The sequence below is a fragment of the Medicago sativa genome, chromosome 5 (genome assembly GCF_051527215.1).
Source record: "Medicago sativa cultivar Bolivia chromosome 5, Bolivia_mono, whole genome shotgun sequence".
Classification (NCBI taxonomy): Eukaryota; Viridiplantae; Streptophyta; class Magnoliopsida; order Fabales; family Fabaceae; genus Medicago; species Medicago sativa.
In genome coordinates, this window is record NC_140753.1 from 63,787,653 (window position 1) to 63,802,824 (window position 15,172).

General features: G+C 35.6%; 1 protein-coding gene and 1 pseudogene across 2 annotated transcripts in view; one reads left to right on the forward strand and one right to left on the reverse strand.

The window, feature by feature from the left end:
• LOC146923951 (uncharacterized) overlaps nucleotides 1–10,585 on the reverse strand; it is a 49,524-nt pseudogene extending 38,939 nt beyond the window's left edge. The window contains exons 1-6 of the transcript XR_015009930.1: nucleotides 10,529–10,585; nucleotides 10,419–10,487; nucleotides 9,844–10,329; nucleotides 8,407–9,618; nucleotides 7,958–8,285; nucleotides 7,565–7,597 (exon numbers count right to left, since the gene is read on the reverse strand). The product of XR_015009930.1 is annotated as an uncharacterized LOC146923951 (transcript). The remainder of the gene's footprint in view (nucleotides 1–7,564; nucleotides 7,598–7,957; nucleotides 8,286–8,406; nucleotides 9,619–9,843; nucleotides 10,330–10,418; nucleotides 10,488–10,528) is intronic.
• Nucleotides 10,586–13,365: 2,780 nt separating this feature from the next.
• Nucleotides 13,366–15,006, forward strand: LOC146923952 (uncharacterized protein At2g39795, mitochondrial-like). Its single transcript, XM_085710920.1, has 3 exons — nucleotides 13,366–13,643; nucleotides 13,901–14,244; nucleotides 14,561–15,006. The coding sequence occupies exons 1-3, from the start codon at nucleotides 13,377–13,379 to the stop codon at nucleotides 14,718–14,720; spliced, it is 771 nt and encodes a 256-aa protein (XP_085567046.1). The 5' UTR covers nucleotides 13,366–13,376; the 3' UTR covers nucleotides 14,721–15,006.
• The last annotated feature ends 166 nt before the right edge of the window (nucleotides 15,007–15,172 follow it).

Sequence of the window (15,172 nt, forward strand, 5' to 3'; positions counted from 1 at the left end):
TATTGGTGGTTGGCCCGGTGGCAGAGGATATTGCTGGTAGAATGGCAGGAAGAAAGGATGCTGAGAGTACTGCATGTAATGGTAAGGCATAGGTAATTGTGTGGCAGCTGCAGATGGGTTACCAGACACCATTCCCACATCAGATTCTTTCTTCTTATGATGACCATTACCATACTTCTTTGGCGCACTGTTTGAAGATTCACCTTTCTCAAGGACAATAATACCATCTCGGACAGCCTCTTCTAGGCGAGTTCCCATTGTAACCATATCAGAGAAGTTGTTCGGAGCAGAGACTATCATTCTCTCCTTATATTCCTTCTTCAGAGTCTTCAGGAATGTCTGTGTTAGTTCTTCCTCATCAAGTCGAGGAGAAACACGGGCAGCTGCCCCTCTCCATCTTTGAGCGTACTCACGGAAGGTTTCATCTGATTTCTGAGATAGGGCTTTAAGAGAGTCCCTATTTGGCTTCAGACGGGTGTTGAATTCATATTGACCTTCAAAAGCAGCAGCGAGTTCCTCAAAAGTATGGATGTTGTCTTTGCTCAGACTAGTGTACCAATCTGCTGCATCATCTGTCAAGCTACCCTGGAAGCAATGGATCATCAGCGCATCATTATCGGCGTAATTAGCCATCTTTCGGACATACCGGATAACATGGTTGTGTGGGCAAGAAGTCCCATTGTACTTGTCAAATTCTGGCTCTTTGAATTTCTTAGGAACCTCAAATCGGGACACCAAGCATAGATCACGAGCTTTAGCAGGAGCACCATTGTTTCCTCGGCTAGCCTTGACCTCACGGAGTTCTCCAGCCAACTCCCTTAACTGTCTCTTCATAGCTTCCATCGCGGGATCTTGTCCACGCGGAGTGTCAACATCAATCACCTGTTGCACAGTGTGCACAATAGGGTCGGTAACAACAGTAGTCACTTGAGGCATAGCAGTAGACACGGGAATCTGTCCTTGACCAGCAACACCAGAGACACCAGCAGCAGTATTAGGAGAATAGTAAGCTGAGAGGCCATAAGGACGGCCATTGGGCATAACAAAACGAGCATCAGTAGCCACAGTAGATAGTGGGATAGAGGGAACCACCTCAGTAGTAACTGGAATAGAAGTGGCTGGCTGTTCTTGTGCAGCCATCATAGCAGACATAGCGTCATGTGCCTTGGCCAAATCTTCTTTCATAGCAGCCAATTCGGCACGGAGCTGAGCATTTTCCTCTTCAAAGTTAGCCATCATTCTTCTCTTGTGAAATCTTGTTTGATGAATTCTGTCTGGTTGGTAGACTTTGCGAACACGTGCCACTTTTCAGACTGCGGCGGACAAAACCAGGAGGTAATGAGCACGAGAGAAGTTTTTTGTGACCAATGGATGCATATGATGCATGAAATGTGTTAATGCATATGCAAAAAAGACTCTTTTTATGTGTTATCGAAGGGTTTTTAGACAAATTAAAAACTTGTAAACATTACTAAACAACAATTAACATAAACAGGAATCAAACAACCAACATATAGTTTTACAAGACAAATCCAACATGAACAAAGGGAAATAACAACAGGAAATGGAGGTCCTCAAGCATAGGAAGTGGAAGCATCATCCTCAGACTCAGACTCATAGTCGCAGTATCGTGCATAGAAGTCATGGGCCCCCTAGCTCTCTTGGAGTCCCTCATAAGCAGTCTATCTTTCTCCTCAATCTCTCTCTTAGCCTTGGCTAACTCTTTCTTCAGTGTCAAGACCTCATGAGTCTTCTGCTCACCCTTTCCATCCAGAGTCATGATCAAGTTCTCAGCCTCATAGTATCTAGCTCTCCACCGATGCTTCTCCCGACTCTCCATAGCTAGATGCTCCTGATACATCTCCTGGGTAGGTGGGAGTAGAGGCAAAGGCATGGTAGGAACAGTTGCAGACACATATCTCATAAAGGGGTAAGGCATACCAATCTCCTCATCTTGGTTTATCACCCACTGTGCATAGGCCTCATGAGCGATACCGGACCTCACACCCATATGCTTTACCTCTTTCTTCCGAAGCTTGGTCCAAGCTTCCATGAAATCTTCTCTAATTCCGGTGGGAGCATTGGAGTAGTGAAAGAAATAAGGAGCCGTAGCAAGATTGATGGGCTTATCTTTCATCGGGAAACCAAATTGTCGCAAAGCAAGCTCCGGGTTATAGTTGATTCCACCCCGGGTACCAAGAAGAGGTACATTAAGAAACTTTCCACCACCAAAGATAACTTCCTTGACTCTAGAAGCTGGAGTGAGCCAAACCACTTCATTAGGAGTGAGAGCCATAATCCTCTGTGAAATAGACCAATTCCTCGGATTGTCGTGGAAAGACTGCGGAAGGTGCGAAATAAACCACCTATAGAGGAGAGGCACACAACAAAGAATGTATCCACGACCCTTGCCGGATCGATCATGAATAGCATGGTACGTGTCAGCTAGCAAAGTAGGAACCGGATTCTTGTAGTGGAAGATCATGATAGCATTCATGTCCACGAAGCCATCAAGATTCGGAAAGAGAATAAGCCCATAGATGAGAAGTGCAAGAATAGCTTCAAGAGTGTCCTGACAAGTGGTATTGAGGTTGGCTTTCCCAAAAAGATACTCTGAAGTGAACCCTCGGATGCGTGCTTTAGTGACAAGATTCTTGGAAATATCGGTGGTCCTGAGATAGAGATCCTTAGCAATAACCAATGGAGTAAGAGGAGGCTCAAGTCCTGAGAAAGGTATCCCCTTAGCAATAGACAGATCCATCAAAGAAGAATAAGCCTCTAGAGTAGGCACCAACTGAAAGTCGGGGAAAGTAAAGCACCGATACTTCGGATCATAGAATTGCACTAGAGTGTGCACAAGCTTCTCATCCACATTAGTATGGAGAATAGGAAGTAAAGCCCCATAACGGTGTCGGAAACCGGTCGGATCCTCAATCTTGAGTGCCAAATCTCTCAAACTAGCCAAATCCACTTCCTTGAACTTGTAGGACTTAGTCATCTTCATTCCTACAATGTTTACAAATTCAACTTGTCTAAGCCCTTCGATAACAATGCATGACAAAAGGTTTATGCATGAATGCATGTATGCATGAATGCATGATTATGTTCAAGTTCGGAGAAAACATGGTGGGTGAAGTTCAAAGTCGAGGAGTCATGGGTGGACACGGCGTCCGGTGAATCTAGGGCTTTAGGATAATAGTAACCGGGTTCTAAAAAGGTTCCCAAGCTGCAACCTTTCCGACGTATATCATGGTGTCACGAGACAACACTCGCTCCAAGATTACCCGCGGAAGGTCTAACTTGAGTGTAGTATCGCGTGACGACTAAAACTCGAGACAACACTCGGTTTAGCCTCCGCACTACGTCCTAGAAAATGGCCATGGATGGGTTTGGTTATCTACGGTTCATAGCGTCATAGAACAATTAGAAGTAAAGTGCCTAAACGCGACAACACGCGCCGACAACATCACCCCCAAAATGCCTCAGCTATGTGGGATTGATCGCATAATCCAAAACACGAGGCAACCCCCGGAATGAATTGTCGATTATATCCCTCCTAAATCCTAAGTTCACTCAGCCCGGGTGCAGGACTTTTGATATTCTCACCCCACACGTTTGCAAGAATTTAAACATTTATTCACATAGGAAAGCAAGTAAAAGAAGCAAGTAAAAATACAAGCGCAAGCGTGGAAATAAAGACTAGGCGTAACTCTCGGTTTTCCCCAGTGAAGTCGCCAGCTGTTTTATCTTGGTTTTCGGGTGTCAAACATTGATTACGTTTGAACCTTTCTAACCGGTGATATCTCATTTTTTCTTGGGAAGGGAAAAAGTAAGCAAAACCCTTGAGAATCGAGGTCCGGGAGTTGTTTTCGCTACGGGAAGGTGTTAGGCACCCATAACGACTATAGTAACCTATAGGAACCGTCTTTAATTTCTACGCGCGCGCTTTATTTTTAAATGCTATTTTGAAGTGTTATTTACACCTAAAGTTTGCTAAATGAAGAATTGGAGGGAGAAGAATGTTTTTGGATTTTTATTTTATTTGAATTGAAGGAATTTTGTTCCTTGCCTACGTACCCGTTTAAGGGATCAAATCCACCGTAGTTCTCTTCCAAAATGTTTTTTTTGTTTTTGTTGGTTGATTTTAAGTTTGAAAATGGGATTTTGAAGAATGAGAAAGAGGCCTCAAGGGCATGAGATTAGGAAATTGTGAGGTTGAATTAGTCATTTGCAAAATATGGTCTAAACATGATTATTTTCATTGAAATTTGATTAAGAAAATGAAAAAGGAAAATACAATGGGATTTTGATCCCAAGGTTTATTTAGAAAATAGTTTGAGTGATGTTGTTCACATTTTTTTGGAAAATTGATTTTTCTAAGTATAAGTCCTAGGCATTCATCTAAACATACAATCCTAAACATACATCTAAACATGCATATTCTAACTATATAGTGATGTGTGTGCATGTGTCGGTGCTTGTGTCAGTGTACATCATTAGAGTCCATTGTCCTTTACATCATATCCTAGATACATTCTATGGCCTCTTTGCCAAGAAAATTAAAATTGCATGAAAGTAAAATACAAGAATTTCCTAAGTATTACATTCTAATTTTTGCATGAAATTGAAACTTAAAATGCAAGAAATAAAAGTGGAGAAAGAGATGAGATATGGAATGAAATGGGAATGCTTATGAATGAAGGAAACATGAGAAGAAAGTGTTAGTGAAGATGAGGCATAATAGGATAGTGACTATAAGCAAGCAAAATAACACCTAGCAAAATGACACAAAAACTTAGCAAAACAAGTATCTAAATATACCTAAAAAATTCATCACAATAACGAGGCAAACACATGACCTATAACTCTCCCCTTTTGACACTCCCCAAAGTATTTCAATCCAGTCCTAATATAAGGATTATGAAGCAATGCCATGCCAATCCTCATAGCACACTTTAAGCACATTTTGTATTTCAATTTCACAAGAAAACCCCTCATTACTTGCAAAACAAGGTACCCCTAATTGGACTCACAAAACTGTAAAAAACAAGCACATATCCAGAGATGAACACATTATGAAGCAACATATCAAGTATCAATATCACACAACAAGGTATCATGGTCAAAACATAGCAAGATTTCACAAAAATTAACAAGAAAAGTGAACAAGTGACAAGAATTAATCCACCTATTTTTTTTGTCAAATTCTATCATGTAAAATGCCATAAAACACTAGGGAAAATACCAAGAAATCCATGGGAATTTATTTTGGAATTTTTTGCACAAAAAAAAGACACACAGGAGGTGCAGTAAGCAAAATCCAGGGGTGTAACTAGCAAGAAACCCACAACCAACGAAGACCATAAGCCCAACCCATCCCTACATGGATCCTGGATCCTCAGGGGGTTCAGGGACCGTTGGATTGATCCAGATGGATCAACCCTAGATCCAACGGTCTAGGGAGCGAACCAGTTGAACCAGACCGGTCCAAAGGCTTATATAAAGGCCTGGTGACCGGTCCAGTTCATTTGCCACCTCCCTTTCTCTCTCTACGTCCCAAGTTCTCTCCCTTCTCTCTAGACTTCTGGTCATCTTCTCCGGCGGGTTTCACCGCCGCCGGTGAAGATTCCGGCACCGGAAACCTAACTAACACACCAAAACCCTTCGATCTAAAGCTTTTCACCGTTTATTTTTCAATCTAAACACGAATCAAGCATCAGAAATTGCAAATGAAACCTAGATCTATGTAGATCTAAACTCAAACTTTACGGTTCTCAAATTTTTCAAATCTCTTCACACTTTTTGAAACGAGGCTTTAATCTGTGTTATTCTTTCTGCTGATGATGAATTTGAACTCGATTTTGTGAAATGAACGGTGAATTTTTGCAGATCTTAAATTTAGGGTTTGATTTCGAAGCTTTTTGAAAGTTTTTTGGATATGTTGAAACGAAACCCTAAACTGAAGTATTTTATTCACTTATGATGATTATAAGCCTCGTTTCAAGAAATAAACGGTGAATCTTTGAAGATTCACATCTTTAGGGTTTCGTTCGAAATCCTTTGAACCTTTTTCAAAATTTCTCTTCAATTCACCATTTATTTGTGTTCGTTGAGCTTCGTTGAGCTTCTTGCAATGATAAACGAAGAGATTTTCGGTGAATACCTGAATTAAAATGGAGATTCGAACAAAGATCCTTGTGAAAGCTTTCTGGTGAGTTGGAAACCGAAAATAAATCGGTATTCTCTTCTTCTTCTTCACTGATTCGAAGCTTACTTCGATTCCTCTTCTTCTTGCCTCGCAAAATCCTTCGTGATCGCACGTTGTGCTTGAATTGCGAAGGTACGAATTCAATGATGAAGATTCGTGATGAATCTCTGAGAATTCGTATCAATTTGAACTGATTTCGCACAATGATTGCTGAATTACACCTTGTATTGATGAAACTGCTGTGAATCTTGATGAATTTTGAAGTTCTGGAATCGGTTAGGGTTTACGTGTTCTTCATGTTCTTGGTAACTTCTGGAGTTAGTTAGGATTTTGATCCTTGAGAGAAGAAAGAGAATAAGGGAAATGTGTTTATTGAGTTGGCACTTTTGATTGCTCCCTCTGACACATTGCAGTAAATGCTCCTTTTATAGGGAGCCATGTGGCTTTTGACCCTATGAGTGGCTGACACGTGGTATTGGACTGAATTGGACTGGATTCTGGACTTGTTGTTTGAGGGACTAATCTGCAATTTGCGAAAAAAGGAGGACTGGACTGTAAAAATGAAAAGGACCACTCTGCAAAACTTTGGACAAAAAGGACTTAAAAAAAATGACTTAAAAGGACTAAAAAATGACTAAAAAAAGAATTCGAAAATAATAAAAAAAGACTTAAAAGTAAAATTTAAAACTTAGGAGGAGGACTTGAATGCAAATTTTGGAAATTTTGGACTTAAAATGAAAAAATAATAAAATTGAATTAAAAAACGTAATTTGAAATAAACGTAAAGTGAAACGACTAAAATTTGACAAAACGGACTAAAACGAACAAATGGTCTAAATGAGGTACTTTAAAGTAACCTCTCTCTGCCGAAATTTCGTGTGAAAAGACTAAAATGCCCCTGGGGCTGAAACGACTAAAGATGGCTCAGATGCAAATTTAAAATGGATTTTTAACAAGAAATTAAAGCAAAGACTCATATAAGCAAAGTTAAAAGACTCAGAGACAAATTTTTAGGACTTAAACAGGACCTTAACACATGAAAAGACTAAAATGCCCCTAGGGGCAAAACTGGCTTAAAAATGACTGCACATGCAAATTTTGAAATGGATTTTGGCATAGAATGAAACAAAGACTTATTCAACCTACTTGAAAGGACTCAAACAAAATTTTAAAAGATTGAAAGAAATCTTGACAAAGGAAATGACTAAAATGCCCTTTCTATGTGAATTTTGCAAATAAAATTGAAATAACATGCAGAGAAAGATGCAATTGATCAGAGACATATCAAATGACTTGAGATGCAAGGTAAGAAGAATTGAGTTGGTATTTTTAGGTCCAAAATTAGGGTATAACAACCTATACTGAGGTTCTCGTTTGAGCCATTCCATGCTGCATCATTCCATGCAAATTTTTCTATTAGAAAATATGTACACACTAATAAAGTATTAAAAAACTTCGTTTACCCGACAAAGTTCATGACATTATAAATACTATTATAGTTTGAGCAATTTGCAACCATGCAGTTTAAAAACTATAGCATACTCTGAAAGGAAAAAGAAAACACAATAACATGATACAGGACTGTTAATACATTAATGCTTGAAATGTTACCTAAAAACAAACACAGTCTCAATAAATATTTTCTCTAATTTGTATACTCCTATGCGGGAATAAGAAAATTCTAACATGATAAATCACAACTGAGGGTTCATATACATACATACAAATATTATACACACACGCACAAACCTCTGAAACAATTTCTTATTATTTTCCTCACAACCGCCACTTCAACCATATTTTTCCGGCTTCGTCCAGTATCATCAAACTCTTCGGTGCCACCAATTATATTTATAAAGGAATATCGACCAAACATTTGCCCGGGGAGATATTGCTTCATGTAGTTCTTTGCGATAACCTTTGGAGCATCAAGAATTTGGTTCAAATAGAAGCATGAATTTGGAAAGGAACTTATTGCTGGATGCATCCTGTATTGTATATTGAGAAGGTGATTTGGATGATCCAGTTTGCTCAGTCTCGCAAATAAACTTCTTCCGAAACCGACTTCAAAAGAAACCTGAGACACATGAAGGATGAGCATTTGTATTTTTTGTCAATGAAAAACTTTCTAACGTTAGTAAAAATGTACATTACTGGGGTACTGAATTAATTATACAGGGCATTTTAAGAATACATACACTACTTTCAACCATCCCTGGAAGCTGGCGCTCATCTCCAACAAGAATGGCATGGTTTATTTCCGGAAGTAGTAGAGGTATGATTGACTCACATTCCTTCAACTGTGAAGCTTCATCAATCACTAAAACATCTAGCGGTTCCATGACAACAAAATGCAGCATAAAGGAACTAGAGGCAGTTGAAAATATTAATGACGCTGTTCGTAAACAGAATTCTCTGATTGACTCTTCAGTCACAGCATCTGGCAGGTTGAGGTAACCAAGTGAAACTTTAAGGGTTTTCAATAGCGAAAGGCATTCAGTTCTGCTCTGCTGCAATGAGTATTCAGACCCTACCACCAACTCAAAACAACTTTGATGACTTTCAGGAGAGAAAAGCTTTTCCAGTAGTTCACAGACAATATTATTTTCAAATAGCAAAGCTTGAAATGAACTGAGAGAGTAAATAAGATGGGCCAAATCTTTCAAGTTATGTTCCATGATACAACTCCTGGCTATATGAGTACATAAGATGGAAATGCAGTTTTTGAGTGGCGATGCTATAGCGAGAAACCTCTCTCTGACAAACTCAACAAAAAATTTACGCATCCCCACACCAAAATCTGAAGGATTGTCATCTTTTACCCAATTAGAGTTATTATCATCAGTTTGATCTTGTTCCTTTCTCATCTGGTTCTCAATGAATATTTGATAATGGGAAACACAATTTTCAAGAAGATCAATCATTGAAACAAAACAATATTTCCAACCATTAGGTGGGGTAAAACACAGTATGAGCTGCTTGACGCGATAGTTCAAATATATCTCTTCAATTTCTGCACCAACTTTGAGCCACTCATGATTCCCAAATAACAGCGTGTCTCCTAAATTACAAAACAAAGCATCGGAATTTCTATCAAATGATTCTCTCACCATGCTCAGGACATACGATGCCACTTCCTTAATGGCAACATTGGTTGGAGCACAAACAAGAGTCCTGAAGTTCATTTTGAATAGAGCAAAAAGCAGTGTGCCCAAAGTTTTTGTTTTGCCAGTTCCGGGTGGACCACAAATAAGATCCACAGTAGACTTATGATTGCAATGGAAGGCAGAAAGGCAAGCATAAATCGCCTTGTTTTGAGACTCATTCAACTCAGATGACAACCTTTGATATGTGACGTCATCCCTAAGAGCATCGGTCTTTGGAGAACAGTGATCAAAGCTTTCCTCAACCTGCTACCCAGCATACATCCATTAGTTGCGGTATAAACTAAATGTCAAAATATGTTCTACTTGGAAATAGCCAGAGTTTCCATTTCCATAACAATAAAGTAGAAAACGTCATTCAGAAATTTGTAAACAATTAAGCAATACAACTTCCAACTACATACTTTCTTTCAACAACAGTTCTACAAATAACTATAACAAACAATGAATATCAAAATAACATGAACTTACCACATCACTAGCACATAAAATCTTCTGAATGAGCTTTGAATCTCCATCCATATGCAGTGCGTTCCATATTCTTCTATTAGGGGTTATATTCGTCAAGAATATAATAAACAAAGATTTTTGCCCCATTCCATCAATATCAATGTCTTGAGAAGCAATGACTTTAAAAGTAGACATAAGTTTAGTCTCATCATCATCATCATCAAGAATCCCGGCCGACAACACAAACCTCCAAGTCCTTCTAGACCTTTGCAAATCATTAACCGTCTCAAGTTTAAAATCAGCCAAAATAAAAACATCTCCCGGCAATATTGTTTTGTATAGCTCTTTCCCATAACGAGAGAAGCAAGTATTGATTTGAGCAAAAGGCGAAGTTGACAAAGTCTCCATACAAGAGCATAGTTGAGCTCGAGTTTAATCCAACAATGGATACACAAATGACTTCAAATATTGTACAACGGAATTGAACGATAAACTGATATAATCCACCTACAATAGAAAGAAAAAAATCGATTAAAATGTAATGCCAAAAAAAATAAAAAAATAATGTGATAGAGTAAGAAAAGAAAGATGAATACATGGTTGCTGTAAAGATCATGGTTGAAAATTTCTTGAAGAGACCAAGAAAATATAGTGCTGATGAAGTTTTTTTTTTTTGAAGAAGCTAAAATGAAGTGCTGATGAAGTTATGATCCTCATAACTTCCATTCTTCTTCTTCTTCTTCCTTGAAGTTGAAGCATTCATGGTTTTTCTTCTTGCTCGAGAATTTCAACTTGTGTTAACTCATACACTCATTCAACACTTTAGAGAGAGAAAGTGATATGATAGATTTGTGGTTTGATAGGAAGAGAGAGAAAATGAGGTGTTGGATGAGTGTATCTTTATACAATGGGTCTCTTTCTTTCTTATCAAACAAGAATGGAACGAAAATTTGTACTATGCTCACTCTAGCTTTTGTTTTTTTCTTCATGAAATTTAAATGAAGCTCCATGATGCCGTTTTATATTTTCGTTGTTTTCTCCCAACTGTATTTTTTTTCTATACGTATGAAACAAGAATCAAACCTCTAACCACAATACCACATGTTTAAGAAGTCTAAATCATTTGGACCAACTTTTGAAGGATCTTTATAAAATTAGTTGTTTATCATTAAAGATGTCAAGAGAGAATACAAGAGATTATTTCGTTGTCTCTTTCATTTTTTTCTTCATATCTACTCTACTATACCTTCTCTTATTTTGGTTGATTTCATAACATCTATGTTACTTTTTAGATAAAACTAGTAAAATATACGTGCGTTCTTGTAAATAGTTGATCATATTTTAAGTTGAAAATATAATTACATAATAACCATATTTTAATTTTGGGTTAATAGGCTTTTACCCCCCTGTAATATAGGTCACTTTTGGTTTTGCCCCCTAGGAAATTTTTTTGTTAGATTCCGTCCTTGTAAAATTGAGATTCTTTGGTTTTGCCCCTTGAGCCAGTTGAGTCAGCAGAATCTCCTATGTGGCACGCTGCGTCAGCAGATTCTGCTGACGTGGCGCGCTGACTGTATATTTATTTTTATTTTTTATTTTTTTATTGGGGTACACGTGGCATTTTTTATTTTTTTTAAAAAAAATATTTAAAAATTTGAAAAATTAATAAAAAAATTAAAAAATTCTGGAAAAATGAAAAATTAAAAAAAAATTGAAAAAAAATATTAAAAAATTCTGGAAAATTGAAAAATTAATAAAAAAATTGAAAAAAATATTAAAAAATTCTGGAAAATTGAAAAATTAATAAAAAAATTAAAATTCTTGAAAATCGAAAAATTAATAAAAAATCTGGAAAAAATATTAAAAAATGAAAAATAATGAAAAAATTCTGGAAAATAAAAAAATTTTGGAAAAAATTATTGAAAATATTTAAAAAAATTCGAAATTTTCAAAAAAAATTAAAAAGATTAATCATTTTTAAAAAAATGAAATTTTTGAATTTTTCATTCGTATTTTTCGAAATTTTGTTTTCAACAATGTCTACTACATTCGTTGATTCATGTGTTCTATTATCGCCCATTATTTCCCCTTTTCTCGACCATTTAAAAATTACAACTAATTAGTATTTCCTGGAATTTTGCCGGTTGTTCTTCTATCGGGTGCAATATCGAACTCTATTAATCTAGCTTTCTCATTCACTAATGTTATGACATGTTGGTTCGTTTTATTTCAATTGCATGTCTTCAAATTTAAACTGGACCTAATACAACCATACAAAACTAAATTTTAAAGTGATGAATGCATATATACTAATCAAAATTTCGAAAAATACGAATGAAAATTTCAAAATTTCATTTTTTTAAAAATGATTAATCTTTTTAATTTTTTTGAAAATTTCAATTTTTTTTAAATATTTTCCAGAAATTTTTTATTTTCCAAAATTTTTTAATTATTTTTCATTTTATTAGATTATTTTATTTTTTTAATCATTTTTTATTATTATTAATTTTTCCAGAATTTTTAAATTTTTTCAGATACTTTTTTATTTTGATTAATTTTTCCAGATTTCTTTAATTTCTTTAAAAAAAAATTCCAGAATTTTTTAATATTTTTTACAGTTTTTTTATTAATTTTTCATTTTTCCAGATTTTTTATTAATTTTTCGATTTTCAAGAATTTTTTATTTTTTTTAATTTTTTTATTAATTTTTCAATTTTCCAGAATTTTTTAATATTTTTTTCAATTTTTTTATTAATTTTTCAATTTTCCAGAATTTTTTATTATTTTTTTTCAATTTTTTCTATTAATTTTTCATTTTTCCAGAATTTTTTAATTAATTTTTCGATTTTCCAGAATTTTTTTATATTTTTTTTCAATTTTTTTATTAATTTTTAATTTTTCCAGAATTTTTAAATTTTTTTTAAATTTTTTTATTAATTTTTCAATTTTCCAGAATTTTTTATTTTTTTTTAATATTTTTTTTAAAAAAAATAAAAATGCCACGTGTACCCCAATAAAAAAAATAAAAAATAAAAATAATTATACAGTCAGCGCGCCACGTCAGCAGAATCTGCTGACGTCACGTGCCAAGTAGGAGATTCTGCTGAGTCATTGGGGTCAGGGGGCAAAACCAAAGAATCTTCATTTTACGAGGACGGAATCTAAAAAAAAATTTTCCTAGAGTGCAAAACCAAAAGTCACCTATATTACAGGGGGGTAAAAGTCTATTAACCCTTTAATTTTCTACTTTAAGTTGAAAATGTAATTACATAGTAACCATATTCTAATTTTATAAATCTTGTAAAATATATCGTAACTAGTAAGATATTTTAACCTTAATTAAACACAACATTCCTTTCCTCCGATCCTCACCACACAGAATCCCACTTTCCACATCAATCAAACGGGCCACATTTAATCTGCTCCATATTCAGATCTAACGGCTGATAAGACACAAAGTGCAAGAGTAAAAATAGAATAAACTTTCATTCACAACCTTTTTCTAAAACCCTAGCAAAACCCTTTCTCTATTCTCTTCTAAAACCCAACCAAAAATGGCGTTCAATTCAATTCTTCGTTCCAAGTCAAGCACTTTCGTTAGAGCTTTTTCTTCTGCGACTCAGTTGATCAGAAAAACTCAACCGGGTCATCGTGCCGTGCTTTCCGTCGCCGTCAACCGCTACAAGGGTTCATTTGTTCCTAAGTTTCACTTTTCTTCTGTAGCTGTCAAAAACGAACCCAACTCCGATGAGAGTGAGACTCTTCTCCATTTAATTGAATCGAAAATCACTTGTGCTCAGGAAACCGATGAGTTCCGCGCTGTAAACTTCGTCTTCTTTAATTTATTAGACTCATGATTGTAGTAATAGAAACACTGTTTTTCTTTTTAATTTCATTAACTAGACACATTTTTGAACTTATAGCTTATAAGCTGGTATGATTAAAAAAGACCCATTTCGTAATGGTATGAAAATTTGAATTTGGTTGTTAATTATGATTATTATTATTATTATTATTATTATTATTATTATTATTATTATGTTGTGAAATGTTGAAAATTTGATTTTGGTTGATATAGGGTGAGGATGTTCCGAGCAATTTCCCATTTAAGATAGTTCATGATCCTAATCTGTTCATCATAACACTTAAAAGGACTTATCAAGGTGAAGAAATTCAGGTTGAGGCTGCGATTTTTGATTTGGTTCCTGGTGAAGAACATGATAAGCATCAAAAGGATGATAAGGATGATGAGAGCGAGAGAGCAACTCAATCAAGCATTCCACTTTCAGTCAGTGTTTCTAAGAAGAATGGGCTCTCTTTGGAGTTCAATTGTGTTGCTTACCCAGATGAGATGGTTATCCGCAGCTTGTTTATTAAGAATCGTGATGAACAAATTCGTTATTATGACAGGCTAGATTTTCAGTATGTACTTCTTTCTGATTATTTTATTCTGTTTATAAATATGTGCATTCAATATGTGAAACCGGGGTTACATCAGTGACCATATCATAGCAGCTATAGTGGTGCGCTATAGCACTTTTGCATAGCGGAGTTTGAACAAACTACTATTTTCCGTGATTTGGAATTGAGATTGGGTGGTGTTGCTAACCTGCACTGCTTGGTTGTAGAGACATGAAAATTATTGATGTTGCAGTTCAGATTGTTGTTTTGGAGCTTTTTTGTAAGACCCTGTTTGTATTACTTTCAATTAATGTTGTAGCTAATACATTTTTTCCAGGGATTTGGATGAGGCGTTGCAAAAGTCATTCCACAAGTACTTAGAAATAAGAGGAATCAAACCAAGCACAACAAATTTCTTGCAAGAGTACATGATCAACTGGAAAAGTAGAGAATACTTGGTGTGGTTGAATAAGCTCAAGAATTTCATTGAAGCATGAGCATTGACATTGCCTGATGAAATCACAGAGGATACTCAATTTGTCCCATAATTTGCATACACATTTGAATGGAAAGACTAATAATATATGATGATCATTGTGGTTTCATTCTTAGGAGGAAAATAATCAGATGTTGTGTCACTGTGGTTTAGTGGTAGTTTCGAGTTTCGACTTCCTTTTTTAAAGGCAAACTGGTTGAAAGTGTTGACATTTATATCCTTAATAAGGCTTCATTACATCATCTTTGTATAACTTTAAGTCATTTTGGAATTAGTTTTTGCATCTATATACTTTTGTGAATTATTTTACATTAGATGGTATTTTTCAAAATTGAGACTTATTTTAGAATATTTTGTTAATATATTTGAATTATTCCCTTATTTTCCATTATAACAAGGTAAAATAGTTATTTTTTGGGTAAGTTTCATCATTACATATTTCCAATCTAATGT